The sequence below is a fragment of the Acipenser ruthenus genome, chromosome 1 (genome assembly GCF_902713425.1).
Source record: "Acipenser ruthenus chromosome 1, fAciRut3.2 maternal haplotype, whole genome shotgun sequence".
NCBI classification, from domain to species: domain Eukaryota; kingdom Metazoa; phylum Chordata; class Actinopteri; order Acipenseriformes; family Acipenseridae; genus Acipenser; species Acipenser ruthenus.
Window position 1 is genome coordinate 3,695,984 of NC_081189.1, and position 27,574 is coordinate 3,723,557.

General features: G+C 40.2%; 1 protein-coding gene across 8 annotated transcripts in view; it reads right to left on the reverse strand.

Moving 5' to 3' along the window:
- Positions 1 to 3,548: 3,548 nt before the first annotated feature.
- LOC131739055 (single-stranded DNA-binding protein 2) overlaps positions 3,549 to 27,574 on the reverse strand; it is a 107,588-nt gene continuing 83,562 nt past the window's right edge. For 2 of the 8 annotated variants that reach the window (XM_059032668.1, XM_059032660.1), the window contains 12 exons: positions 26,336 to 26,395; positions 25,230 to 25,296; positions 24,186 to 24,256; positions 22,634 to 22,725; positions 21,702 to 21,750; positions 17,311 to 17,346; positions 15,229 to 15,283; positions 13,802 to 13,872; positions 13,022 to 13,100; positions 12,245 to 12,273; positions 9,022 to 9,120; positions 3,549 to 6,389 (listed from right to left, as the gene is read on the reverse strand). In XM_059032668.1, the coding sequence (XP_058888651.1) occupies positions 6,360 to 6,389; positions 9,022 to 9,120; positions 12,245 to 12,273; positions 13,022 to 13,100; positions 13,802 to 13,872; positions 15,229 to 15,283; positions 17,311 to 17,346; positions 21,702 to 21,750; positions 22,634 to 22,725; positions 24,186 to 24,256; positions 25,230 to 25,296; positions 26,336 to 26,395 (738 nt within the window). In that variant the 3' untranslated portion in view covers positions 3,549 to 6,359. The remainder of the gene's footprint in view (positions 6,390 to 9,021; positions 9,121 to 12,244; positions 12,274 to 13,021; positions 13,101 to 13,801; positions 13,873 to 15,228; positions 15,284 to 17,310; positions 17,347 to 21,701; positions 21,751 to 22,633; positions 22,726 to 24,185; positions 24,257 to 25,229; positions 25,297 to 26,335; positions 26,396 to 27,574) is intronic. The other 6 variants (XM_059032757.1, XM_059032661.1, XM_059032871.1 and 3 more) reach the window with 3 other exon arrangements.

Genomic DNA, 27,574 nt, shown 5'->3' on the forward strand with positions numbered 1-27,574 from the left:
GAGCTAGAGCTTGGGACACTGCACATTCTGTACACAATAATCAATACCTTTTACAGGAATAGCAATGAACACAGATATGTGAAGCTTCAAGTGCCATACTAAATTGCTATCTCTGTCTAAGCACTGTTCAATGCTACTTGTGCACGGAGCACTGCTACCTTGGCTAAAAGGATTTAGCAACAGAAATGTTACTATAACGTAACCAATTTTCATCACAAGAGGAGGAAAGACAAGATGGGTAAATGTTGTAAGCAGCAAAGTGAGAGATATGTTTGGGCTCCAGCTCAGTCATCTGGGAGGCAGAGTTGAGGGTCGTCCTGGTAAAAACGAAATTCATGAAAACCAAAACGTTTGTGGGTTATGAAGAATTTCCACCAATAATCACCTTTTTTAAAACTGTATTTAGAGCTGCATGAACCAATTATTCAGCTCTCCACAGGTGAGAATCATTCCAAGTGAAACAAGTGAAGAAACAGCTGCTTGGGTTTGTGTGGATTGCTGTTCTCCAGTCCTAGAAAAGCAGCGATCATCATAAATCCAAGCAGCTGTTTCTTCACTTCTTTCACTTTGGATGGTAAATTAGCCCGATCAACACCAATGATCCTCACTTGATTGTCCGCACTTGATTTCTGTGGGGAGCACAACCCCAGTAATCGGTTCGTGCAGCACTGTTATTTTCCATGAAAATTGTTTTTGATGTAACTTTCACTATTATCTGCTGTATTATTGAATTGTGGTTTGTCACACTTGAGAATTATTGTATTTCTTGTTCTTATTGTATGACTTATATTGTAACACTTGAATGTATTTGTATTTGCTTGCGATTGTAAGTCGCCCTGGATAAGGGCGTCTGCTAAGAAATAAATAATAATAATAATAATAAATAATAATAACATTAATCTGAAATTACGGGATTACACGATTTTCCAGGACACCCTTCATTTTATCTGCATGTTATTTTATTTAATTGTTTTATTTAATTGTTTTTAGTTTTTGATTTGTTTAACAAAGATAGTGGTCCACTGTGCCACACTGGTTTAGTCCCAAGCAATCTACCAGCAATCCCCTGTGCTTTCACTACCTCCCAAGCAATCCACCAGCAATCCCCTGTGCTTTCACTACCTCCCAAGCAATCCACCAGCAATCCCCTGTGCTTTCACTACCTCCCAAGCAATCCCGTGCTTTCACTACCTCCCAAGCAATCCACCAGCAATACCCTGTGCTTTCACTACCTCCCAAGCAATCCCCTGTGCTTTCACTACCTCCCAAGCAATCCACCAGCAATCCCCTGTGCTTTCACTACCTCCCAAGCAATCCCGTGCTTTCACTACCTCCCAAGCAATCCACCAGCAATACCCTGTGCTTTCACTACCTCCCAAGCAATCCCGTGCTTTCACTACCTGCCAAGCAATCCACCAGCAATACCCTGCTTTCACTACCTCCCAAGCAATCCCGTGCTTTCACTACCTCCCAAGCAATCCACCAGCAATACCCTGCTTTCACTACCTCCCAAGCAATCCCGTGCTTTCACTACCTCCCAAGCAATCCACCAGCAATACCCTGCTTTCACTACCTCCCAAGCAATCCACCAGCAATACTCTGTGCTTTCATTACCTCCCAAGCAATCCACCAGCAATACCCTGTGCTTTCACTACCTCCCAAGCAATCCAGCAGCAATACCCTGTGCTTTCACTACCTCCCAAGCAATCCACCAGCAATACTCTGTGCTTTCACTACCTCCCAAGCAACCCACCAGCAATCCCGAGCTTTCACTACCTCCCAAGCAATCCACCAGCAATATCCTGTGCTTTCGCAATGACTAGTTACTAAGTTACTAACATGTTATTATAATGTATGCAGTTATTTCCCATCATTTGCTCCTAATAGCTGTGTTTGTTTCCTCACTATGCAGTTATTTCCCATCAGTTTGCTCCTAATAGCTGGGTTTGTTTCCTCACTATGCAGATATTTCCCATCAGTTTGCTCCTAACAGCTGGGTTTGTTTCCTCACTATGCAGTTATTTCCCATCAGTTTGCTCCTAATAGCTGGGTTTGTTTCCTCACTATGCAGATATTTCCCATCAGTTTGCTCCTAACAGCTGGGTTTGTTTCCTCGCTATGCAGTTATTTCCCATCAGTTTGCTCCTAATAGCTGGGTTTGTTTCCTCACTATGCAGTTATTTCCCATCAGTTTGCTCCTAATAGCTGTGTTTGTTTCCTCACTATGCAGATATTTCCTATCAGTTTGCTCCTAATAGCTGGGTTTGTTTCCTCACTATGCAGATATTTCCCATCAGTTTGCTCCTAATAGCTGGGTTTGTTTCCTCACTATGCAGTTATTTCCCATCAGTTTGCTCCTAACAGCTGGGTTTGTTTCCTCACTATGCAGATATTTCCCATCAGTTTGCTCCTAATAGCTGGGTTTGTTTCCTCGCTATGCAGTTATTTCCCATCAGTTTGCTCCTAATAGCTGTGTTTGTTTCCTCACTATGCAGTTATTTCCCATCAGTTTGCTCCTAATAGCTGGGTTTGTTTCCTCACTATGCAGATATTTCCCATCAGTTTGCTCCTAATAGCTGGGTTTGTTTCCTCACTATGCAGTTATTTCCCATCAGTTTGCTCCTAACAGCTGGGTTTGTTTCCTCGCTATGCAGTTATTTCCCATCATTTGCTCCTAATAGCTGGGTTTGTTTCCTCACTATGCAGTTATTTCCCATCAGTTTGCTCCTAATAGCTGGGTTTGTTTCCTCACTATGCAGTTATTTCCCATCAGTTTGCTCCTAATAGCTGGGTTTGTTTCCTCACTATGCAGATATTTCCCATCAGTTTGCTCCTAACAGCTGGGTTTGTTTCCTCGCTATGCAGTTATTTCCCATCAGTTTGCTCCTAATAGCTGGGCTTGTTTCCTCACTATGCAGATATTTCCCATCAGTTTGCTCCTAATAGCTGGGTTTGTTTCCTCACTATGCAGATATTTCCTATCAGTTTGCTCCTAACAGCTGGGTTTGTTTCCTCACTATGCAGTTATTTCCCATCAGTTTGCTCCTAATAGCTGGGTTTGTTTCCTCACTATGCAGATATTTCCCATCAGTTTGCTCCTAATAGCTGGGTTTGTTTCCTCGCTATGCAGATATTTCCCATCAGTTTGCTCCTAACAGCTGGGTTTGTTTCCTCACTATGCAGTTATTTCCCATCAGTTTGCTCCTAATAGCTGGGTTTGTTTCCTCACTATGCAGATATTTCCCATCAGTTTGCTCCTAACAGCTGGGTTTGTTTCCTCGCTATGCAGATATTTCCCATCAGTTTGCTCCTAATAGCTGGGTTTGTTTCCTCACTATGCAGTTATTTCCCATCATTTTGCTCCTAACAGCTGGGTTTGTTTCCTGTTACTGTGCATTGCATTTTGTATGTCACATTTAATTAGTCGTTTGACTCACGACAGTGACTTTAGATACAGCAAAACAATAATTTGTCCCATCATGCTGTGTGGTTTGTTTGATCTGAACTGACTCATCTGTACTCAAACAAAAACAGAGGACACAGTCATGTTAACAGGGGGGAGAAACTTTATATCAGTATAACCAAAACCCATATTATACTTTTCAGAGTATTTACAGAAACAGAACACAAGGTAAAAAATAAACACGTCACAAATGAAAAAAAAAAAAAAAAAAACGCTTGTGGCAAGTCTTTCCATTTACATAAGAGGCTCCCTTATATCTGCAACTCACAGGTTTAAAAAAAAAAAAAAAAACTGCTAGATGCTATAAAAAAAACAAACAAAAAAACACGTCTTTAACCTATTTCTTAAATAATTCACAAAAAACACAGGTGAGTTGTACTTTCAATCTATAAAATTACCAAATCACTGCAAAAGAAGATATGAGAAGATAAAAAAATTCACAAGCCTCTTCATCTTTTTTGGTAATAGTGGGCAGTGGTTTGAAAAAAGAAACTGAAGAAAGCCTTTGCATAAAAAAAGTGTTGAAGATTTTCTGGGTTAAAAAAAAGATACATTTTGTGTGACTAATTATTAATACTGACCTACATACATAAACCATGCAATAAAAGGTGAACTAAACATTTTTAAAATAAAAGACACCCCCAAACAATTAAAATATCAAAAGGTGTAATGTTGACATAAAAGGATATGTACAGGGCATGCTTTGCAATTCCAGCACATTGATAGTTTTACACGTATCTTTCACTACAAGACTGGCAAACAAGTTATAGTTTAGGTTGCGTCATCTTTTTTTTTTTAATGAATCACAAAAGTTTAATATATCTTAAACAAATTATTACCAAAATGTGCACCAATAAAATCTCTAAAAGGGAATTGATATTGGAATGTACAGTAGATGTTAAATCAAGGGGGAATGGTATAGTCGAAGTCAGGGCTTCTCAAACTCAGTCCTGGGGACCCCCTGTCTTCTGGTTCTCATTCCAAATGAGCTCTCAATCGCTTAACTACGTCTTTAATTGAACTAATAACTTGCTTAGTTAGACCTTTTTAATTGTTTTCAACAGAGTTCAAGTTACTTATAAAATGGTATAGCTAACTTGAAATCTGCAACTGTTTAAGAGCTGAAAACAAGTAAAATGGTCTAATTAAACAAATTATCAGTTCAATTAAGGCTATAGTTAAGTAATTGAGATTTCAGTTGGAATGAAAACCAGCACACACAGGGGGTCCCCAGGACCGAGTTTGAGAAACTCTGCTCTAAGTGAACTGTGCAAGGTTATCCTATTTTAAAGGAAATATATATTATCTGGGATTTTGGATATATAGTGCTCCCTTGGTTTCAAATGAATGCAAAGTACAGAATCATATTTTGTTCCAGTATAGCCTCTCATCAAAGCCCCCAGTTCACATCTTAGTCTCTCTCCCAAAGTCATTTCTGATATATCTGACTATAAAAGGAGGGACAGAAATAGTCAACCACCTACAACAAAATGGAACACTCAATCTTAGACAAACTTTTCAACACCTTCAATATCTTCCTTAAAGCACTTCAATAGGATTGTTTTTTTCCAGCGTGGAACCAATCCACCTGTATATATGCCATCTGTGAACACTTTTTGAAATGTATATAGTTTAAGATCTTTAGAATATCACCAGTCATCAATCAGGAGCTTGCTGGCACGAATCCTGGGTGTGCCGAGTTGCCGGCCTTGACTGGCGGCCACAGGGAGTGCTGCATTGGTCTTTGCACTCCTGTGGATTGGGCAGGAAAAACGGCTGGACCTCAACTGGTCAGGGGCCCGACAAATCCAGACAAGACCCTTGACGTCAGGGTTCACTAGCTTGGTAACATGCATGGCTTTGGTTCACAGGGTGACGGAGAGGATGGAGGATGCCTGTTGATTATTATTATTATTATTATTATTATTATTATTATTATTATTATTATTATTAATTTCTTAGAAGACGCCCTTATCCAGGGCGACTTACAATTGTTACAAGATATCACATTATTTTTACATACAATTCCCCATTTATACAGTTGGGTTTTTACTGGAGCAATCTAGGTAAAGTACCTTGCTCAAGGGTACAGCAGCAGTGTCTTCCACCAGGGATTGAACCCACAACCCTCTGGTCAAGAGTCCAAAGCCCTAACCACTACTCCACACTGCTGTCCTCCTGATTGGTAGCACTAGACACTAGTGAGATGACATTACATTGGGTAAAACTGATTAATAATAATACAAATATATCACTGCCATTACTTCTGGACCCTATACTACTGCTGCTGTGTGTCTGGGAGCTGTTACTTTCTAAGTAATAAGGAAAGGCTTTCTTCTGTTTCTTGGCACAGAACAAACTGTTCATTCACAGGATAAATCAATCAATCATTCCTTCCATCGTTAGTATACCCATATACTGCATTCCCTAAACCTTACCTATCTGAAATCAATGAAATAACTTATTTAGCAGTGGTATACACAACACAACATGGATTTCCAGGAAAAAGAAAAAAAATCAAAAACATGTAAACATTGAAAAAATTGAATAATAAAAAAAATCCTTTATTTTTTTCTACTTTAAAGAGGTTTCAGTTACTCTCGATCCATATATCATTTCAGTGTGAGAATATATACAAATAATCATTTTGCAGTTCAGTTCAGGGCGATTCCTAAAATGCAGTTCAGTCTGAGAAGTGCTGTAAAAGAAAAAATAAAAACAAAATAAAAAGTAGTTTGGACCCACTTTCTTCACAGAAATGATAAGAGACAGGAAACAGTGGGTTCAGACGGGACTCCTCACTGTACACTGGATAAATAAATCTTCTCTTGCAGCTCCTCCTCGAAGATGAAGCCTCCTCTCTCTACGCTGGGTGGTGGTGGTGATGAGTAGCTGATCACACGCTCATTGTCATGCTGGGAGAGTACTGCAAGAAAGAAGACCACCCTGTTAGTACTGAATACTGTCCCGGCTTCCAGTCTGATACACAGAAGCATGCTACGAAACACAAAAAAAAAAAATGGCACTTCAATTATGCATGGCATATAAGCGCTCCTCATAAGAGACCATTAGAAAACAAGGCCCCAGGCGGACACAAAATGGTCAATTCGGAGACCACAGGAGAGTTTATACCTTTCTAAAATGCCTTGTTTAGTTAAAAGACCCGTTGCTCAGGTCACCACTGTTAATTAGAACCTGTCTTTAAGGCTCTAGCTGGTAAATTCATTTTCAGTATCACACAGAAACTATGGAAATTCTGCTGTGATTATATTTCTGCAACTGGGCTCTCAGGGTGTGGTTTCTGGCTTGATTAATAAAGCCACCAGTATATTCAACCTTCTATCTTTGGCTACCTGTAAGCAAGCCGGAGCAAGGTGGAAGTTCTGCAAGAGGCCAGTTTAAAGCTGTGCACCAGTAATTTGGTCATCTTGAAACAGTGGTTTCGGTAAATATTAGCTATGGAAGAGATACAATCGCCATTTAAGGTGGGGAGAAATGACCAGTGCACACCTCAAGTGCACCCCACAGTGGTCCTTTTTATACTCGCCTCACAGAAATGTCACCTTGCTCACAGAGAGTGTTAAAAGATAAATACGCTGGTGACTTTCAAATAAAAGATGCCAAATATCCCATGTGCTGAAACAGCAATAAAGGATGATTTAGCATCAGTATCAATAGATAACAATACCGATAGAAAGAATAGATATATTAAGCAAATTCATAAAGCTAGAACACATTGCTTTCAGAATTACTAATAGAACAGAAAATCAAAGGAATATTTTCATCTGCACTTTAAGACTTGTTCATACAGATTGTAGCTTTGCTGTGTTTTAGTGCTGGTTGCTAGTTTAGTAAATTGTGCCTAGTTCAGTGATCAGTCACAGTTATTTTCATCATCTAATTCTGATTACTACCTCTGCAACTGGGTTGAACAAAATGAAAGTTGAGCAAAATGGAACAGATGTCTATGTTTGACATGTTCCAAGTTAAAAGCACCTCACACAGTCCCCTGTTTATTCAAAGGTTAATTATTATGTATTTTTGTAGATGAGGTGGCAATAACGCCAGTACTGTTGGAGACTTGACTGGAGTATCCTGAAAACAACCTCCGCCCCAGCAGGCCTGGGAACAGGACTGACGTGCCACACTGTACCATGTTGTACAGCATCCCACTGCACTTCAAACTAACAAATAAAGTGCTACACTGCTAGTGTAAGAGGTAGGGGGTGCAAAATACTCGTTACTGATACTCGTTATTTTCTCTGAGAAATATTTAAAAAAAATCAGCAGGTACCCAATAAATCCATTCAAATGTGTTGATTTCAAAAAGCTGTCTCACTCACATTCCAATTGCAATGAAGTTCTGCTTTGAGCTAATTGGAAGATTATTTTCCACTCACTGAGGCGCTGCTGTATTGAGGTGCAAACTGTCAACCTTGTGCTTTCCTTGTGTGTGTCTTAACCACTGTACAAAAGGAACAGATCCCTCTGGGTGACTGCACACTCCCCTAGACAACATCGCAACCCCTGGACTTTCAAGCTCGTCTCACATGCATCACACATCCCTGTCTGTTACAATAGCTAAATCAACAGCTAAAGCTGTGAAAGTGAGGAACAGCACTTTAAAATCACAGTCATGAACTGTACTGTACTCATGTACAGTACAAGACATTGACACCTAGTCAGCGCAAGAGCAGCAACCAGGGAGATTGGAACTTGGAACTTGCTGCTGCTTACTGTATGTCAGCTTTGCATGGGCAGTTTAGAGTGAGTAAGACTATAACACTTATGCAGCAGTGAAGCTTTTATCAGTATCAAGGCTACTGGTTTATGCTATAGTGGATAACTACAACCAGTCCCTAGCCAGTTCATTAAAGCCATGACAATGACATTAAAAAAAAAAAAAAAAAACTGAGCAGCATGAAACCTGGCCTCATCAGTCCAGATGACGGTCAAACAAGCGAGAAACAGAGGGGGTGCAAAGGAGGCGGAACAGCAAAGCAACACAAACTGAAAGGGGACGCGGCATACATAGCCCAGGGTTTAAACAGAGAGTGACAGTGATGAGGGGGTAACCACTGCTCCATAACCAAGGTTACAAATGGGTCAGGGTTTTGACCGGTTGTCTGTGGCGAGCAATGTGCTGGAAGCCTTGTCTTGTGCTCCCACATGGACCTCTACCTGAGATGATGGGGCCAATGTGAGGTTCAAGTGACAGTGTGTTAAAGGCTCTTTCCAGTGCTGTTTAAGGGTGTCGTGGTCAAACTGTTAAGCAGGTGGTGCTGAAAACACCCACCTGTGATCCCATTCCATTCTCTACCATATTCCTCAACAGAGCATACCGTCCTACCTGCGTGAACCCCACCCCTGTAATACTGTGTGCACACACGTATTGTACACAGAGAAAGACAGTTCAGATTGTACCTGTTCCAGGATGCAGACACAGGACTGTGATCAACTTTAACAGGAAACGGCTCTTATTTATTTTCGCTTTTCCTTGATAAAATTGGGCTGATCTAAAATATCTAATATAGCAGAAGAACAAAAGGGCCACCTACACTTTCGCTCTGAAAAGGGTTGAGGAAGTTTCCACCCATCTCCCCGTCGTCCCGCGGAGTGCCAGGCTGATTACTCATACTCATGTTGCTGGGAGAGTTCTGTCCAAAACAAACACAGCACAGCGTAAGAGAGACGTGCAGCAAACACAAGATATGTGTAGCAACCGCAACAGGCTAGAAAGAGTCGTCAAGCCAGTGAAGGTGACAATCAAAACACTGCAGCAGGACTGTTATGCAATGTTGAGGTCGCCATGCCCCCTCATGTGAAAGCCTGCAGTACAGCACGTCAACTAGAGGGGGCCCTTTAAAACAGGCGAGCAGACCCGCACCAGTCTGAAAAAGCTCCATACTACAGCCGGGAGACAGGGGGCTTCTCTCTGGGTTGTGTTATGCCTGCATAATGATCTATTTTTTCCTTACTGGGTATTTTCTTTCTTTCATTGCATGCAGATTTACTGTCTAGAGAAGTGTGTATCATACTGAAGTAACCCACATTCTCCCAGTGATTCTCCATCGTGTTTTTGCATGTGTTCTGCACAGCACTCCACTCACAGGGTTGTGTGAACGGCACTAGGTATGATTCAGCTCCAAGTCCCCTCACAGCCAGTTTCCACTCACTATTAGATATAGGGGAGTTCTCATCTCAGTGCTGCAAAATCAGCTTGTTCTGTCCCTTTATCTGGTCAATGCATCCATGGAGTAGCTGAAACTACTGTGTTCATAATTATTCAATCTATAATATATGGCAGAAATTTAACACACTTGTCAGAAACTGCCCAAGGAGCTTTAATTTGGTTTCAAGATTAACCATCAGCCAAAAAAAACAAAAAAAAAACAATGCTCATCTGTTTCCTAGTAGCTGATTCATCACAAAACTTTGTCAAGCAAATGATACCAATGATTCTGCATCAACAACATGGCTAGGAATCTCATTCTATACCCTCACCACACTGTGGCATCTCATTCTATACCCTCACCACACTATGGAATCTCATTCTATACCCTCACAGCACTGTGGAATCTCATTCTATACCCTCACAGCACTGTGGAATCTCATTCTATACCCTCACCACACTGTGGAATCTCATTCTATACCCTCACCACACTGTGGAATCTCATTCTATACCCTCACCACACTGTGGAATCTCATTCTATACCCTCACCACACTGTGGAATCTCATTCTATACCCTCACAGCACTGTGGAATCTCATTCTATACCCTCACCACACTGTGGAATCTCATTCTATACCCTCACCACACTGTGGAATCTCATTCTATACCCTCACCACACTGTGGAATCTCATTCTATACCCTCACAGCACTGTGGAATCTCATTCTATACCCTCACCACACTGTGGAATCTCATTCTATATCCTCACCACACTGTGGAATCTCATTCTATACCCTCACCACACTGTGGAATCTCATTCTATACCCTCACCACACTGTGGAATCTCATTCTATACCCTCACAGCACTGTGGAATCTCATTCTATACCCTCACCACACTGTGGAATCTCATTCTATACCCTCACCACACTGTGGAATCTCATTCTATACCCTCACCACACTGTGGAATCTCATTCTATACCCTCACCACACTGTGGCATCTCATTCTATACCCTGAATGAATACATATTAATGGATCTACTAGAATAGTAATCTAAATACTGCTGTAGTTTAAGTCATTAGAACATGACTTTCCCTGGCATTTTACACACTATTACAGCTGCTTTTAAACCACACACATAGATTATACACTGGCTTTGGTCTTCATGGAGTTAACAAATTAAACATGTTAAAAATGACCCTAACTAACATCCACAGACTTCGTCAAGTCTTTTTTATTCCAAATAATGTTTTGTGCCAGACCTCTTATTTGTTCTGCTTCAGGTTTTCTATTTTGTATTGGTTGCTGGTCTATTTTGTATATAAATGACAAACAAGCTCCTTGATGTAGCCAGACATGCACTGTTTACAGAAAATATTGCGCACAGAAGTTCAAGACGGTTTTTAGAGGTGAACTAGCAGGAAATAACCATCAGTTGTTGTTTTGCAATGTTTGTGATTCAGTGTTTCGCAGTACAAACTGATATACTGTAGAAACTGAATTCTGTATACCTACAGGCTAAACTAAAAAGCATCACATTTATCAGTCAGCTTACTGTGGGTGACAGAAATAAATTCATTAATTCACAAGGCTTTTTTCCCCCCTAGTTGTTCTACATAGGTGGTGGACAGAACTAATTATAATTTCAGAAGTAAGAGCAGGAGTCAAATTAACCCAAATGCTGTAGTGAAATAAAACATTATTTCTTCCATTGTATTTATTTTTTTGGTAATGGATTTTTATCAAAAGTTCCCGTGTCTGAAAATGCTCTTCATGCCTTGTTTCTGAATACATGATCACCTAATAACGATACACGACCGATTCTATACAAATTAATCATTACTGCACAAGCCCTGCCATTCCACCTGCTGTAAATATTTAAAGATCCTGCTACTGCAAGCTCTGTCCCTCCAAACCCCTACAACTTTTAACTTGCATAATGAAGTGATTAAAGTCAGTGGACTCCAGAAATGGATTAACCTCCTCACCCAAACCACCTATATTTAACCATTGTACGACTAATTTATTCCTAACATGCTAACCCAGTGTTCTGTTCTCCTTTCAAATCCAGCGCTTTGGGGAGCTATTCCCCGGATGCACTGTCCAGAGTTCTGGAATTCAATGTGAACCTCAAAGATGACTCAATTAATTGTTTAATTAGTTCCATTCCAGTGCTCCAACAGTTTTGAATGAAATGCCCACTATTGCAAGACCCGAGCTCTGCCAAAAAATGTAAATGTGCTTCTGTGGATATGTGCTTCTATGGACCCTCATTTAGTGTAAAAACCACATGTAAAAAAGATAAATAAATAAATAAATAAATAAATAAATAAATAAATAAATAAAATAAAATATGAATGAAGTCAATGCTTTCTGAAACACCGATTCAAATGTATGCAAACGTAACATCTAGAATGAAATACTTAAAGCTTAATACTTCTACTTTAGAGTGGTCAATTTGCCACAAAGGTTTCAGACCCTAAAACATCCTGACAGCCCTTTTTTTCATCGTAAATTTGAAAAAACAAATTCACATTGAAGACGTATTTAACGGTTTCTTAAAATGTTAATTTTTTAAAACTCTTAACTAGAACAATACATGTTGACACCTACCTTGGAAATACTGTCCATGTCTCCTGAGCCTACATTTGAAAACAGAAATTGAAATTATTTTTCACAGTGGGCAGCCTGGAGTTGTAGCTCCACTAACCTACAGTCCACTGTACTCTCTGTAACATTATCACAGCTGCCAGTAAAACTCTAAAAACATGTCTGAACATATCGTTAACAGTACTTATTTCACTTAATTTAGTTTTAATTAGGTCTCACATTAACTGAGAGTCTTGAACAGGCTTTCCCTTTATTATAAACACTAGTAAGGTACACTAGTAAGGCAAACAAAAATCTTAAATAGCTTCTCTCTTTTAAAAAGCAGGAATTCATTTAAATGAACAGGAGACTGTAGTTTATTCAAACCCTGCTAAGTGACCATAATCCGAACCACGCTATCATAACCAAATACATGGCGATAGCAACTGTACAAACCAAAATGATATTTCTGAACTCTCATCTAAGCATGTAAAACATTGACAGCTGTATTTATTTTGGATATTAAAATGCCTATTACTCATTTGATGAAAGTATGAAAAACAATAACACAAAGACAAGAGATTTGTAGCATGGTATAGATTATGATGATCAGAGCTCCAATGAAATGCCTTCATCTCAACAGGATTAGTGAGAGTCTTGTATATAATAAGTGCTATACTTAAAGCAGTGCTAACCAAGGTTTTATACCACACAGAAAAGACAAGGAAAAAAAGGGTTCATCTGAAGAACTATCTTCAAATAAGAAAGTAGGACTTGGAAAGCGTCCCTCCTGATATTTACCTAACGACCCATTCATGTGATGCGGTTCCATTCCTGCCATTCCACCCATGGGGCCATCTGACCCGGGGCCCATTGGGAACTGTTAACGAAACACACAAACAAACAGCTCAGGGCTTCGGTTCATGCAGCAGACCACTGTTCCTGCTGTGGTGCAGCGGGCTGTCAGCATTCTTTCAGGTAGTGCCTGGATCTTTCTTTTTTCTATTGTGGATTTTGCTATGCCGGTCTTTTAAATATTGGTAAGTCATTGTAGCTTATTAAATGTCTTGAGATATACACAGAGAATTCAAAAACAGCAAACAGCTCTATATCCAAGGAGAATCAGGATCCAACAGGATACTCATCAATCATTACAAATACTATATAGAAGATATTAGTGAGTAAGCCATTTCAGATGTCCAGTACTCAAAATGTTCTGCATTTTCCAGTAATTATCAATGTAACTGCTCTCCTAGCCTTTGCTCAGGTATCCCTGAACACACAAATGACCATGTCAATGACGTACAGTACCAGTCTTTCTATATCAATGTGGTGCCGCTGCACTAGAGAGACAGCTTACTCACTATTTTGCATACATGTGAAGAGCACTTTATGGTGCCTGTACCTGATATAGGATTGGGCCATGGTTTGCCCCAATCACAAATTCTTGTTTTACAATATCCTGTATTGCTGTACATACTGGATCAGAATTGATGCCTATAGAAAATGTGCAAACAGTTTTGAAGATCCCTAGGAAAACCCTGAATGTAAACCCACAGGAAGACACAGGTATCTCCTTACATTGGACCTGTTCGCTCCAGGGGGAACTGAATTGATTATAGTGTACATGTTGTCACCGGAGTTTGTAGAGTCTGAAAAAGAAAGAGGACATTTATGAAGAACTACAGGACTCAAATGGTGTTTTGAACTCATTATTGGAAATAGATCCAGTAAAATAATACACATGTATTTTCTACTCCTCTCTTACCTTATATGATGGTTGCATGAATTCAGATTTTTTTTTTCTTTCTTTTAAATAATTGTTTCTCTGTTACTCAGTCTGACTTGCTTTCTATTACTTTATAGCTTTTTTTTTAACCTGATCTTGAGAAATCACATGGCATTGTGATCTTTCAACTCTGTTGACTTCGCCTGCATCAACACTTGACTGTGAAGCAGGGGGAGCCAACAAAGCTACAAATAACATTGTGGTATTAAACAATATTAACTGTATGAAACTAGCAATAAACAGGAGGACAAAAAACTGGAGGACTTCATTATACCCTGAGAAAAAAAATGATGTCCCTTTAGGCAAAAAAACAAACAAAATACCAACAAGCAGTTGAGCTGATGGAAGCGGTTCTGGTGCAGTGCTCAGCTGCAGGTAAATGTTTATTTACTGCTGAGTCACACAGGATGTGCTTGCTGGAATCGATCAGGACAGCTTTTTTCCACTGCTGGAGAATTCTCCAAAGGATTTACTGTACATCCAGAGCTGTGAGAGCATTCGGAGTAATTCAACATCTACCCAATACTATACGACAGGAGGAATCTGTCTGCTGTTCACTTTCATTCGAATTTCAAACCCTGCTGTCCTGCTCTAAAACATCACTGTACAGTGTGGAGAAACAAGCGTCTTGAAGGGTACCTGCAGCAGCAGAGCCAAACGAACGAGTGCATTGAAGTCAGACTCACAGCAGAAGCAGCAAACGACTGACTGACCAAAACACTTGACATACAACAGCTGTCACTAAAGTTTACCATAACAAAAGCATGGTAAAGCATAGGTAAGGAGGTTCAAATCGTAGCTCAGCCACTGATTCACTGTGTGTGACCCTGAGCAAGTCACTTAACCTCCTGGTGCTCCATCCTTCAGATGAGGCGTAAAACAAACAAGCTCCTATTGTAAGTGACTCTGCAGCAGCAGCAGCAGCAGCAGTTGATGATGATGATGATGATGATGATGATGATGATGATGATGATGCATAGTTCACCTCACCTCCTAGTCTCTGTAAGTCGCTTTGGATAAAAGTGTCTGCTAATTGACTAATACTCTGCAAATTTACTGTGGTAAACTTTCACAAGGGAAGCTCCTCTAAAAAGTTTTCAAAGAGGATGCATGCTAGCCACACCGGCTACCTTTGACAATTGTGCCGTTTCTCACAATGCATCAACAGATGGTGCTTAAAATAGGTTGTAAACATGTTGAGTCCTAAATAAGTGTGTACCTGCTGGGCTGGGCATGATGGGTGTCCCTGGAGGACCTCCTCCTCCCGGCGGACCCTGTAAGAGAGAAACAGGACCAGGGATTCAGAGAATTACAGGAGCCAACAGCACAGTGTCGTTATGGGGACCGAACACAATAACAAACATGTCATATGCAACGGGTGAAGAGAGAGAGAGAGAGAGAGAGAGAGAGAGAGAGAGAGAGAGAGAGAGAGAGAGAGAGAGAGACAGAGGAGAATATCCTGTTTTCAGACAAATGGCAGACTCAGAGAAACTTGCTGTCCTCCTAGGGGAGGGACGCACAGCTCCACTGGCTGCCAAATATGTAGCCACCTGCCACAACCGGAGGGGCACGCAATTTAATAGTTTCAATATTATTATTTCAATATTTATTTCAATTTATGTATTATTACTATTTATCTTCTATTTTATTTATTATTATTTTGTTACCATGGTTCCTTGTTTGTATATATATGCATCTCTTCATAATATGTATGTAATTGCTTTGGCAACACTGTGGAAAATAAGTCATGCCAATAAAGCACTTTGAATTGAAATTGAATTGAGAGAGAGAGAGAGAGAGAGAGAGAGAGAGAGAGAGAGAGAGAGAGAGAGAGAGAGAGAGAGAGAGAGAGAGAGAGAGAGAGAGAGAGAGAGGAGAGGAAGAGAGAGACAGAGGAGAGGAGAGGAGAGAGAGATAGAGGAGAGGAGAGGAGAGAGAGAGACACAGAGAGAGAGAGAGAGAGAGAGAGAGAGAGAGAGAGAGAGAAGAAGAATTACACACTGAAAACAAAAGCTCAATAGAACAGCTTTCTGATTCCCAAAACATCAGGTAGTATAATATATTTATATCACTTATTCTAGTCCTGCTATTTGAAATGAAAATGAAAAAACGATAAGATAGGATCTCACACATGTATTAAGAAAATTATCCCAAATACCGTAGTAAATATATCGTATGATCATGTATGTTTGTAAGTGTATTTCTCACTCACTCTTTGCTGTGTCATACGAGTAACAAGAGAAAGTACACTCTCACCTTGATCAGACGTGCCGGATAATATTCTTTATAGCGCCTTTCCTAGGTTTGGTTGGGGAATGAAAAGCATCCTAAAGAGTACCCCTGTGTGTCTCACATATTAAAACAGGCCCAGTGACAGCAGACGTTTTTTTTCCCCCAATACGAAATTCTTAATTTTTGTTATTGTCATTTATTAACAAAAAACAGAATTTTTACCCTCCCCCTCCATCACGCTTACTTGAACAATTGTAATTTTAACTAACAATTTGCACGGATTCATGAATTCAGCTGACTCTTCATTGGGAGGGGGTTTATTTTTCTTTCAATGGTGTTTATGGTTGCATGTTACTTCCTTGAAACATAAATAACGTATTTAGTTCTATTTATTTGACTTATTTTTGTGTTAGTTTAAAGAATAATCCACGACGTTGGGAGAGAGTGTCAGGTTATCTCTGAGCAAGAATTCAACCTGGCACCTTCCTTCTCCCGTGAGATCCTACGACATTATTTCACACAGTCCTCCGAGCCCAGCTGCAGAGAGTGTAGTGCTACAGGAAACAGTAGCACATATCTGGAGGCAATGAAGATCCACCCCCGCCCACACTTTAAAACATAACGTATGCTTTTATATGGAAGCTGCAGCTGCTGTTATATTTGCTGTTGGTTTTCTTTCTTAATAGAGTTACAGCCTTTGTATTCGATTCGATTTGATTCCTGCAAACTGATTTTATTTGCTTGTAACTTCTATATTTCTAATGGACTAGCCTGTCCCCAGCAATCATCTGTCTCTTCTTATTTGTTCCTGATAACAATTTGCTGCAGCACCATATGCTGAAGTAAAATGCAGAGCTCCAGGAAATTTGGACCAGACTGATTACTGTTCTACAAATGAACATCAACATATGCACTGGAAATGGCAAACAAAACAGTAAAAAAAACAACAACACATGAATCAGATGTTCACTTCTCAGCCAATACACAAGACACTCTCTGCAACATCTGGCTAGCTATTTCTCCACTTGAATAAAGATGCATTAGACTGGGAACTACTGGCATCACCTACCACATAATTCCCAGGAGACGCAGAAGAGTATGGTATCTGGAAACAGAAGAAAGGATGCATATTATCCACTGTCTGTGACTGGATCAAATAATAATAATAATAATAATAATAATAATAATAATAGTGAAATTGCATTATGCGGTAGCATCCCTGACATATTTTATATTTAAAAGCTGCATCTCCCATCAAAACAGTGTGATGCTGAGCAAGTTGGCAAGTAGGACACACCAAGACAAATACATACCGAGCTAAATGTTTGCTCCCTACTATTTTACGTTCAAAACATCCATAAAGAAATACATATTTTAATGGTAAAAGTATAAAGAACAAAAAAGGCAGATACAGGAGTTTGAATTCATTTGTACCGTGGGCTCAGTTTTGAGGTGCTGGAATGGGTTTCTTCTTTTGTAGAAACGTTTTCATACTAACTTTTGTACTTGATAACATTCACTTGAAAATTCAATTGATGTCTATGATGAATATGTTTTTGTGACTAATTAGCTATTAACATTTCAAATATTGAGTACTTTGATATATGTTTAAATAGTAACTAAATCAAGTTATTAATCAAACTCATAAATCTTGCTACATACCAGTAATTGATTTATTAAAATGTTTGGATACACTGCTATTTTATTGATTACTGGCTCGTTCAGTTGTCTTAAAATAACGCTAGAATATGTTTTGTTGGACAATAATAATAATAAAAACTTTTCAGATGGATTCAGATTTCGCTGCAGATGGATTTATTTTCATAAGTTTTCTTTTGGTTAAGTGGCGGAGCTGCACTCCGATTTATTTTTTTTTGGGGGGGGGGGGGGATGTTGCAAGCCAACCGAATGTGATTTTGCAAGTTGTATTTGGTTGTGTTTGGTTGTGTTTGGTTGTGTTTGGTTGTATTTGGTTGTATTTGGTTGCAGAGTAGTGGCGAAAAAAGTATCTTCTGCAGGCTCTCGATTTCCGCAGTTCAGCGTGAGAGGTAACGGCTGGATGTTTTAGTTACACAGGATTTAAGTTATATTCTTGTGCACGTTGTACTGGTTTTACTCAAAGTGATTCCTGTTCAGGTGTTTATGAATGTGAATAATATGAGACATGCACTTCTTTCTTCTTTGACGACCAAGAAAAATAACTGCATTTCTAAAATATTAAATTATACAAAGGTGCCTAATTTCAAGGTTTGATAAAAAACATCTGTTTAGATTTTGAAATTTATTTTATTTACTATAATTAAAGTGTTTCAATTTTTTTATTTTTCGCTCTGTGCTTTTCTATGTGATTTCCATCTTTCACAATATTTATTCAAATGAATAAAGGTCAGTTTAGATTAGGTATATTTATAATGTTACAGGTTTAAGCATACAAAATGTTATTAATTTGACAATTTTCCCAAGGAGTGCTAATAGTGGGCCGCAGTGCCTAATGCAGCTGAACAGGTGGGCCTCAGTTAAAAAAGTTTGGGAACCTCTGCTCTAAATGGCCTTATAACTGACATAACAGCATTCTGACCAGGGTGCTAGCCATCATGAATACATTTATTTTTCTAATCAAATATTTATACAGGCAGAGTCTTTAATGCAAAACACAAAGGAGATCATCAGCAACAGTGACAGTCAGGCGAAAATACCAAGCAGAAACCACAGCCCTACAAAGACATGCATTGAAAAACTCTTACAGAACGCAAAGCATATTATACAAGAACTAGCTGTATTTTTTGTCATGCCTAGGGACCTCATAACAACACAAATAGGGGGACGTTTTATAATGGAGCTGCTTCAAACGATCTATCTGCTATTCATGAGCCAAGAAGAATTATTACCACAAAATATGGTTTCATCACAACTGGATAAGCGGTTCTCTCTATATAAATATATAACATACTAGTATTTAAATATAGAAAGAAACATTTCACCTGGTCACACTATACAACGACGAACTCATATGCTGTTCTATTTTACTTTTGTTTACATAATACAGAAGGATATACTGTAAGCAAGCAAACGATATGACGAGTCAGTTCACAGGAGAAGCAACGTGGGCATTGATCCGGGAGCACACAATCTACGACTTAGCCAATGTGCCAGAGGGGAATACGTTGATAGATGATTTGTATTAGTTTAACATGTTTATGAGGTTGCAGAAAATACTGCCTTGCTCAGAATGACACTGGATGATTTGGAAGTTGCTTAACTAAGCTCTTATATGGATTTCACATAACTGTGTCATGAAGGCATTCCATGCCATCATTACTGTGAATATATGGAAATACCTGCAACTGCCAAACCAAACTTGCTGTAGAGTTTTACTGGTATGTGGCACCTTGTATTCATATGAAGCACACTGAAGTTGTGCAGCTCAAACTAGGTTAACCCGCAGTATAACTATGGCTAGTGGCTACAGGTACAGCAGTAGCCCTATACCCCTTCTCCACTGGCACATCCGACCCATGAGGGCTCGGTACGGTACGGGTATGGGTGGTTCTCCGCTGGCTATTTGCCGAGCCGAACGAGAACCAAACCGTGAAACTCCAGCCTCACAAGACATCTGAATCTGGCTGCGAGGCACGCCGAGCCAGGGGAGGGGTTAAGGATGTCCGTCATTACGTTGCATCAGTCAGTATACTCCACAAAGACAAACAACAAACATGGCGGGCAGTGAGTGTGATGAGAGAAAAGTACAGCCAGGTGCAGGCTCTAGTTTCTCTGTGGGCAGATAGATGTGTTCAGGAAGATCTGAAGTTGTATGTCAGAAATGAGAAAGTTTATGCCCCAACTTCTGACGATTTGAAACAAATGGACATAAACCCTGGGTACAGTACACTTAACTCACACACTCAAAAACACAAAATTCTACCAAATTTGTCATCCTTGACCTTTATTGTATTAATATAAAGAAAAAAAAAGTGAAAATAAAAAACAATTCTAAACTTATTTACAAAAATATAGTCAAACAAAATACTGTACAGCTGTACCATACATACAGCTGCGGCTCTTGTTGCGTTCGCACAGATTCTTTTTTTTAAGAACCTAAACAAAGATATTTGTATATTTGTATAATATTTTTAAAGCCTTCTTTTTTCCCCTTCAAAAGAAATAACTGAACTTTAGTAAGTCGATATAATCAGTAAAATTTGTAGATTATAAAGACATTTCTAAATATATTTACAAAATATAGCGATACAAGATACAGCTGTACCACTGGTCTATTAATTTTTTAACACCATTTGTTTGCTCATCTTTTCGCAAACTGAGTTCATTAATAACAATAATTAATAACAACTGTCTTTCATTGCGTGTGACGTCAGTAGCGCGGCTCGGCTCTGCAGTGGAAAAACAACCCAGGCTCCTCTTAACCACACCGTGAGGGCTCGGTACGACCCCGGCACGGCTCTGCTGTGGAAAAACAACCCAGGCTCCTCTTAACCGCACCGTGAGGGCTCGGTACGGCGCGGCGCGGCTCTGCTGTGGAAAAACAACCCAGGCTCCTCTTAACCGCACCGTGAGGGCTCGGTACGACCCCGGCACGGCACGGCTCTGCTGTGGAAAAACAACCCAGGCTCCTCTTAACCACACCGTGAGGGCTCGGTACGACCCTGGCACAGCTCTGCTGTGGAAAAACAACCCAGGCTCCTCTTAACCACACCGTGAGGGCTCGGTACGACCCCGGCACGGCTCTGCTGTGGAAAAACAACCCAGGCTCCTCTTAACCACACCGTGAGGGCTCGGTACGACCCTGGCACGGCTCTGCTGTGGAAAAACAACCCAGGCTCCTCTTAACCGCACCGTGAGGGCTCGGTACGACCCCGGCACGGCTTGGTTGTACAGTGGAAAAACAACCCAGGCTCCTCTTAACCGCACCGTGAGGGCTCGGTACGACCCCGGCACAGCTCTGCTGTGGAAAAACAACCCAGGCTCCTCTTAACCACACCGTGAGGGCTCGGTACAGCCCCGGCACAGCTCTGCTGTGGAAAAACAACCCAGGCTCCTCTTAACCACACCGTGAGGGCTCGGTACGACCCCGGCACGGCTCTGCTGTGGAAAAACAACCCAGGCTCCTCTTAACCACACCGTGAGGGCTCGGTACAGCCCCGGCACAGCTCTGTTGTACAGTGGAAAAGAGGCACTAGAGGGCTGTTCCAGACAAAACAGGGCTCAGATTACATACACAGAATATAAGCAACAAATTCATCAAATTCAATAACATCTCTGTAGACAACTGTGTATATTCTATACTTATAGAACATCTTAGCAATTATACTAAAGCACACACTGCAGTTTTACCCCTTGACAACATGTATATGTTGTCAAATGTGGATGGGCAGTTGCTTTTTTCTGTGTAATTCACACTTTGAGGTTGATAAGCTTTGAAAAATCGCCTTGAAGTGTACTTACCGAGTTGGCATTGGGAGGGTTTGGCCACGCTCTGCCGCCTCCTGGACCCCTGCAAAATGTAGCGACAGATGGGGGGTTTAATTCAAACAACCAAACAAGCTTTGGCTCCTCACCAGCCAACAATCTGGGCTTGTGAGAAACTAAACTCTACAGTCCCTGAGGGTGTGACAGCGCTAACAGTGCTAACAGTGCTCCACTAAACCTTGTAAGACCTACTGTAGTAAAAAAAAAAAAAAAAAAAGATTTTTACTCTTTGTGATCTTGCTTTAAAATACAACATTCAGTCACTACTAGCAGAATAGCACAAGGGCTCCTTAAAGCAAATTTTACCAAGCCTGTTTTTGTTTTTTTTAAGGACTTAGCATGAAGAATATTTATAGGATAAAAATGTCCAATGCACAACGTTGAAACACCGTCTTGGAATTTTCTAATGTACCGGACCGTTTCCTTAACAATTTGAACACCCCATTAGATTACATTGAGCTGCCTAAAGAGATGAGATATTGGGTAATTTTAGTTAATATTAGCTGCAATATGTGTCAAACTCTGTAATTAATTTTCCATAAACACTGGCGAAGTTTTTATCAACACAAACAAACAGGGGTTAGGGTTAAACGTACAACAAGCCCCAACATCATCCAGTTATCCTCTTAACTTGATTGCCTTTATCACAGATAAAATACAAAATAAAAAGCCTTCTTTTGTTGAAAAACATTTGAAGAAACAAATGTAAAGTAACAGACTCACAGAACAATTTGAATATGAGTGGACCAGTAAATATTATGAACAAGGGCTAATACAGAGGAAATTCACAGTTCTGATGGCTAACCAATGGGGTTTTTGAATTTGTGTTTATTCCAGTACAGTCACTGAGACACCACTGGTTGCTTCAAAGAGAAAGCTTTTCTTGTAACGGAGAGCTCTGCACTTACATATTCATCCCAGGCATTCCAGGGCCACCTAGAGCATTCAGAGGGGGCCTCATTGCACCTCCATAGCTCTGCAATGATAACCAAGGATCAGACTAACCACAAAAATAAAAACAAAAACCAAAGAGGAAGGGGAAAGAAAGGAAAGCATGTTAATGATTCCCTTAGGAAATGGCAAGTAAGAAATAAAAGGGGCAATGTAAACAGCAGTAGAATCGCACAACCATGTAACGCTGAAGGCAGAGCAGAGCGTGATGCATCTAGCCTGGGATTCAACCACTTCCCATTGACAAGGACAATTCACAGCAGGTACAGTAGGGGCACCATTAACCTCAACACACAATGGGTTCTGCTCCAAACTAAACCACACTGGCTCCACACAATCATAGGATATTCAGAGATGTGTACGTTAAGCGCTATAAAATCCCAAATCCTATATTGAGATAATACCCATCTACTAGAGTGTAAAGTCATTTTGATGCAAAACAAGTATCATGTTGGATGTGAGGTATTGGGAATCTGCAAATATCAGACACTGCAATCTATGCTGGGAAAGGGTCCCAACTGACAACCCTCTATGCTGTATATCTTTATGGGGTGTGATCACCACTGTCTGGCATCTATTATGCATACTAGAAATGAGTTAGTCCAGGAGTGTCCTAAACACATGACTCAAGTACCCATCTCTGAATATCTCTTAATTGTTTTAAAAACTGTATTTCCAGAATATTCCACCTGGTTTGAGGTGGCACAGGTCACATTGTTGTAAACTGGGCAATTCAACTGCACACGTTGCGGTTCTTTCTCAAAAGGTTTCCACTGCAGTGTGTAGTATCATTGAGCTTCCAGGCATCTGGTAAATTAACCTACTGGACCTGCTCGTGTAAATGCCTGAGTTTGGACTGTGGTCCTCCGTAGTCCGCACGCGGGTTGCAGCAGTGAGGAGACATTCGAAGCCAGGTGTTCTCTATTCTGCTTTTGCTGAACACAGAAAACGAAGCTGTTTGGGGACTGCTCATTTTGGCCATTTCCAGAAAATAAAAGTGTTTTAATTTTATAAAAGAAATTGGAATTGAAAAAAGAGATTGACCCCAACCCTGATTGAGGTTAAACGATACTGAAAAAGGGAATGTCAAACTGGATGTATTGGAAACAGATATTTTCTACTGATCACCAAATCTTAGCAATTATAATATACTAGTTCACAAAAACAAATGCGAGCTGGCAGGACGAGGGGAAATCACAGGTTTGCTTGAACCAATTCCAGTCAGTTCTGGCAACCGCTCCATAAAAGGACTGACTTGAAAGAAGCCAACAAATAAGTACTGGTTTACACCATCCCTTGGGGACTGTAATAGCTGGAGTGCACCTTACATTTACACTTACACATATTGTATCAAATGTTTCCAAGAATGTTGGTTGCCCTTGGAAATAACAAAAAGAGTGTATGTAATAACTGACAGCCACTTTGCTGTTATCAATCAGTGCTGCTGAGCTGAAGATGTCATTATGGAATTATTTTGCTGCAGAAATCCTTCAGCTGTTGCCCACATACCTGCGGTCCTAGCGGGACCATCCCTCGAGGTGGAGTCATTCTTTGCATTGGCCCGCCCATGCTTGGATGCCCTGAGTAAAACAATTTAACAAGCTTTTAAATGGCATGAATGGTGCTACGATGCACATGTAATATATATTCAAGGTCTAAACCTTTACTGTTTAAACTCACATTTTATTGAAAAAGTAGACTTGATAGCCACCTTTACATGTGGACATTGCTTTTCACAAACAGTACTGAATTAGAGTGGTTTACAATGCTCACTTATTGCACTTGAAAACAAGGTGAAAATCAACTCAAGATGCCTATAAAAACAGCATAACTTTGGTTAAACATTTCGTGAAATACTAGGACAATTAGGATTTTATTTTTATTTACCATTTAAATGTTTACAACCTTGGCAGGCATAATACCACAGCAGCAGGCGTTTGACTCGCTGCTTATCAGATTCATTATAACCAAGGCTCTTCATTCTCAGATTTTACAAAAGCTGTAGGTCGTTTTCACCCGGAATCTCCAAATACTGGCTTATACAGTACCAAGAAAAAAACACGACTATAATGAATTTGTTTTTGAGTAATAGGAGGTTGTCTGTTTAATATACCAGCACAAAGGGTTAACATACTTTACTAGCTTTACACAGCCACTTAAACACTTGGTACCATACAGAGAATAGTCAGTCCAGATAAATCCTCAGAGTGGAAATCAGTTACATGTAAATGATATATCAAATAAAAAGTGCCATGATTATAAACCATGCACGTACGGTGCCTCAGAATGTCAGCCTGACCCAAAGGATGCATCTGTCCCCAGTCAAAGGGACTTATCTCACCACAGCATGCCATTCTTTGTTTACCTACGATCATGCAACAAGACTAAGATGCTTTATTGATACATCCAGTAGTGTACAGAACACCTGTCAGCTGTGCATATCCCTTACCTAGGCTGTGCCCAAACCCTATCAGCTATTCTGTTTCCAGCTCATTTCTTATTTGCCAAGTCTCATTTAGTGATTGATCCTTTTAAAAAATAAAACACACTAACCTTGCAGCCGTGTCGGGTCCATCCCACTTGGTAGCAATGGCTGATTTCCTGGGACTCCCCCTAATGCCTGAATATTTAAAAAAAAAAAAAAACACAAATTATTTGATCCCATTGGTAGAAGTAAGCAACAATAGTGTTGTGCAACAAAACCCACACGTCTGCTAGGTTATCTCCTACAACAACAAACCTTCAAATGTGTTCTTGTGCTCCTAAAATGTCTTCTAACATATACAATAACACTATCAGAACAACAGCATATCAATGGCATTAGCCTAATGAGATCCAGATCCATTATTTGTTATTATTATTTGTTTATTTAGCAGATGCCTTTATCCAAGGCAACTTACAGAGACTAGGGTGTGTGAACTATGCATCAGCTGCAGAGTCACTTACAATTACATCTCACCCGAAAGACGGAGCACAAGGAGGTTAAGTGACTTGCTCAGGGTCACACAATGAGTCAGTGGCTGAGGTGGGATTTGAACCGGGGACCTCCTGGTTATAAGCCCCTTTCTTTAACCACTGGACCACACAGCCTCCTATCCTAGACCCATGTGCTTGTATACAGAAAATCATCACGTGGCCTTGGCCTGGAATCCGTTTCAGTGAGCCAATCAGACCTCTTGGTTTGTCCAGGTCATTTTATAGTAAATACACATCATGAAGCTATGATCCACATAAATGCAATGCTATCTAATATGCTATAAATACATCGGATAACAACAGGGGATGGCTCCCCCACTCTATGGAGGTGAGACGCTCCGGTATTACTGAACGGCAAAAAAAGGTGACTGAAAGGTGACAACAATTAAAACCACCCGTTCAAAAAGCACTTATTTTGTGTTTTGCAGAAAGCTGAATGTGACCCGGCACAGGACATTGTTTGATCAGTGATCAGGGAGAACGGAAAGGCTTGTGAGAGACTGATGGAGTGTTTATCCACTTAATAATATAAAAAAATGAAGAAAACAAATGATTAACGTAACGCAGTGTTCCTGGTATTTCTCCTCACAGTAGTGAACGAATGAAAGGTCTGTACAATCTGCGATAGGTAAATAAATCCCAAGCTGAGGGTGTTTGACGCTGGAAGACGATGGATACAGTACCTGATTCGGTATTCTGAGGGGCGGCCGAGGACCTCCAGGGTAACGAGGCGACATGAACGGCTGTCAAAATAAGAAAAAGACAAACAAAAAACAAAAAACCCAGTTAAGAAGAGACTGCCGGTCCTGTAGTACACTGAGCACCAGCCTGGGCAAGGCAGGTAGCTGGACAGGTGAATATGGATGAAGAGGCAGCAATGTTTCCAACTCCTCAACACCACTGGAATTCATCACTCAGGCATAAGAACAAAGTGAGAAATTAGACACCGATTCACTGATCCCAAAACTTCAAACATTCCAGCCATTCAGCATCAACAATGTGGCTTGGAAAGCTATTCCATACCCTCATCACTCTGTGTAAAAAAAAAAAAGGTCTGTCTGTACTGTATATCTAGACTCCAAGCTCCATCTACAATATACCACTTTGCATTCTGATCCCATGGGATGTCAAATTTTCAGCCAGGTCAGGTCAGCACTTGTATGCAGATCTCTCTCCTACTGCAAACTCAGTGCAACTTCACACAGATATAATACAGTCACGGTACAGAATACAACAATATCCTGTTTGTCACTAGACTTCCAACACAAAGCTCATGATAATGCACATGAATACATTACAATCCGCAGTGCAACAACAACCCACTTGACATGGGGGGCTGTCGGAAATGGAGGCTGACCCCTGCGTGTTATTCAGCACTTGCACACTATGAATGCAATTGTAATGCAAGAAAATCTTGGCTCGTAGGTCAATATCAGCACAGTGTTTAGCTGTGGGGTAGCATAATGATTTATGTGCCGTTTTTATGCATCATTTACCTTTTTCCATTTATGTCTTTATAAATCAAGACAGAAAAAAAAATGTAACAATGGGAATCTTGTTAACATGACTGCATGTTTTGTCTGAGGAGGCCCCCCCTCTCCCTCTCCCTCTCCCTCTCCCGTAGCTGCAGGCTTTAAGGCATCATCACACAACAAAGCAGGGAGACCAGGATGCAGCTAAGACACATTGGATATAATGCTTACAATGCAGGTATTATGCTTTCAAACACACATACTGTATCAGATTAAAGATGGCACTTTCACGCAAAAGTAGTTTACAAATGGAGGAAGAACCTTTTTGAAAAACTTGCTGAGGCATCTTCATTGTTGTAGTCTTACAGTCTGATGAACCAATCCTAACATTTGCCCATTTGCTTTCTTCCCTAATTGGCTTCCCAATAAAACATGTGTTGCGTTCTACTT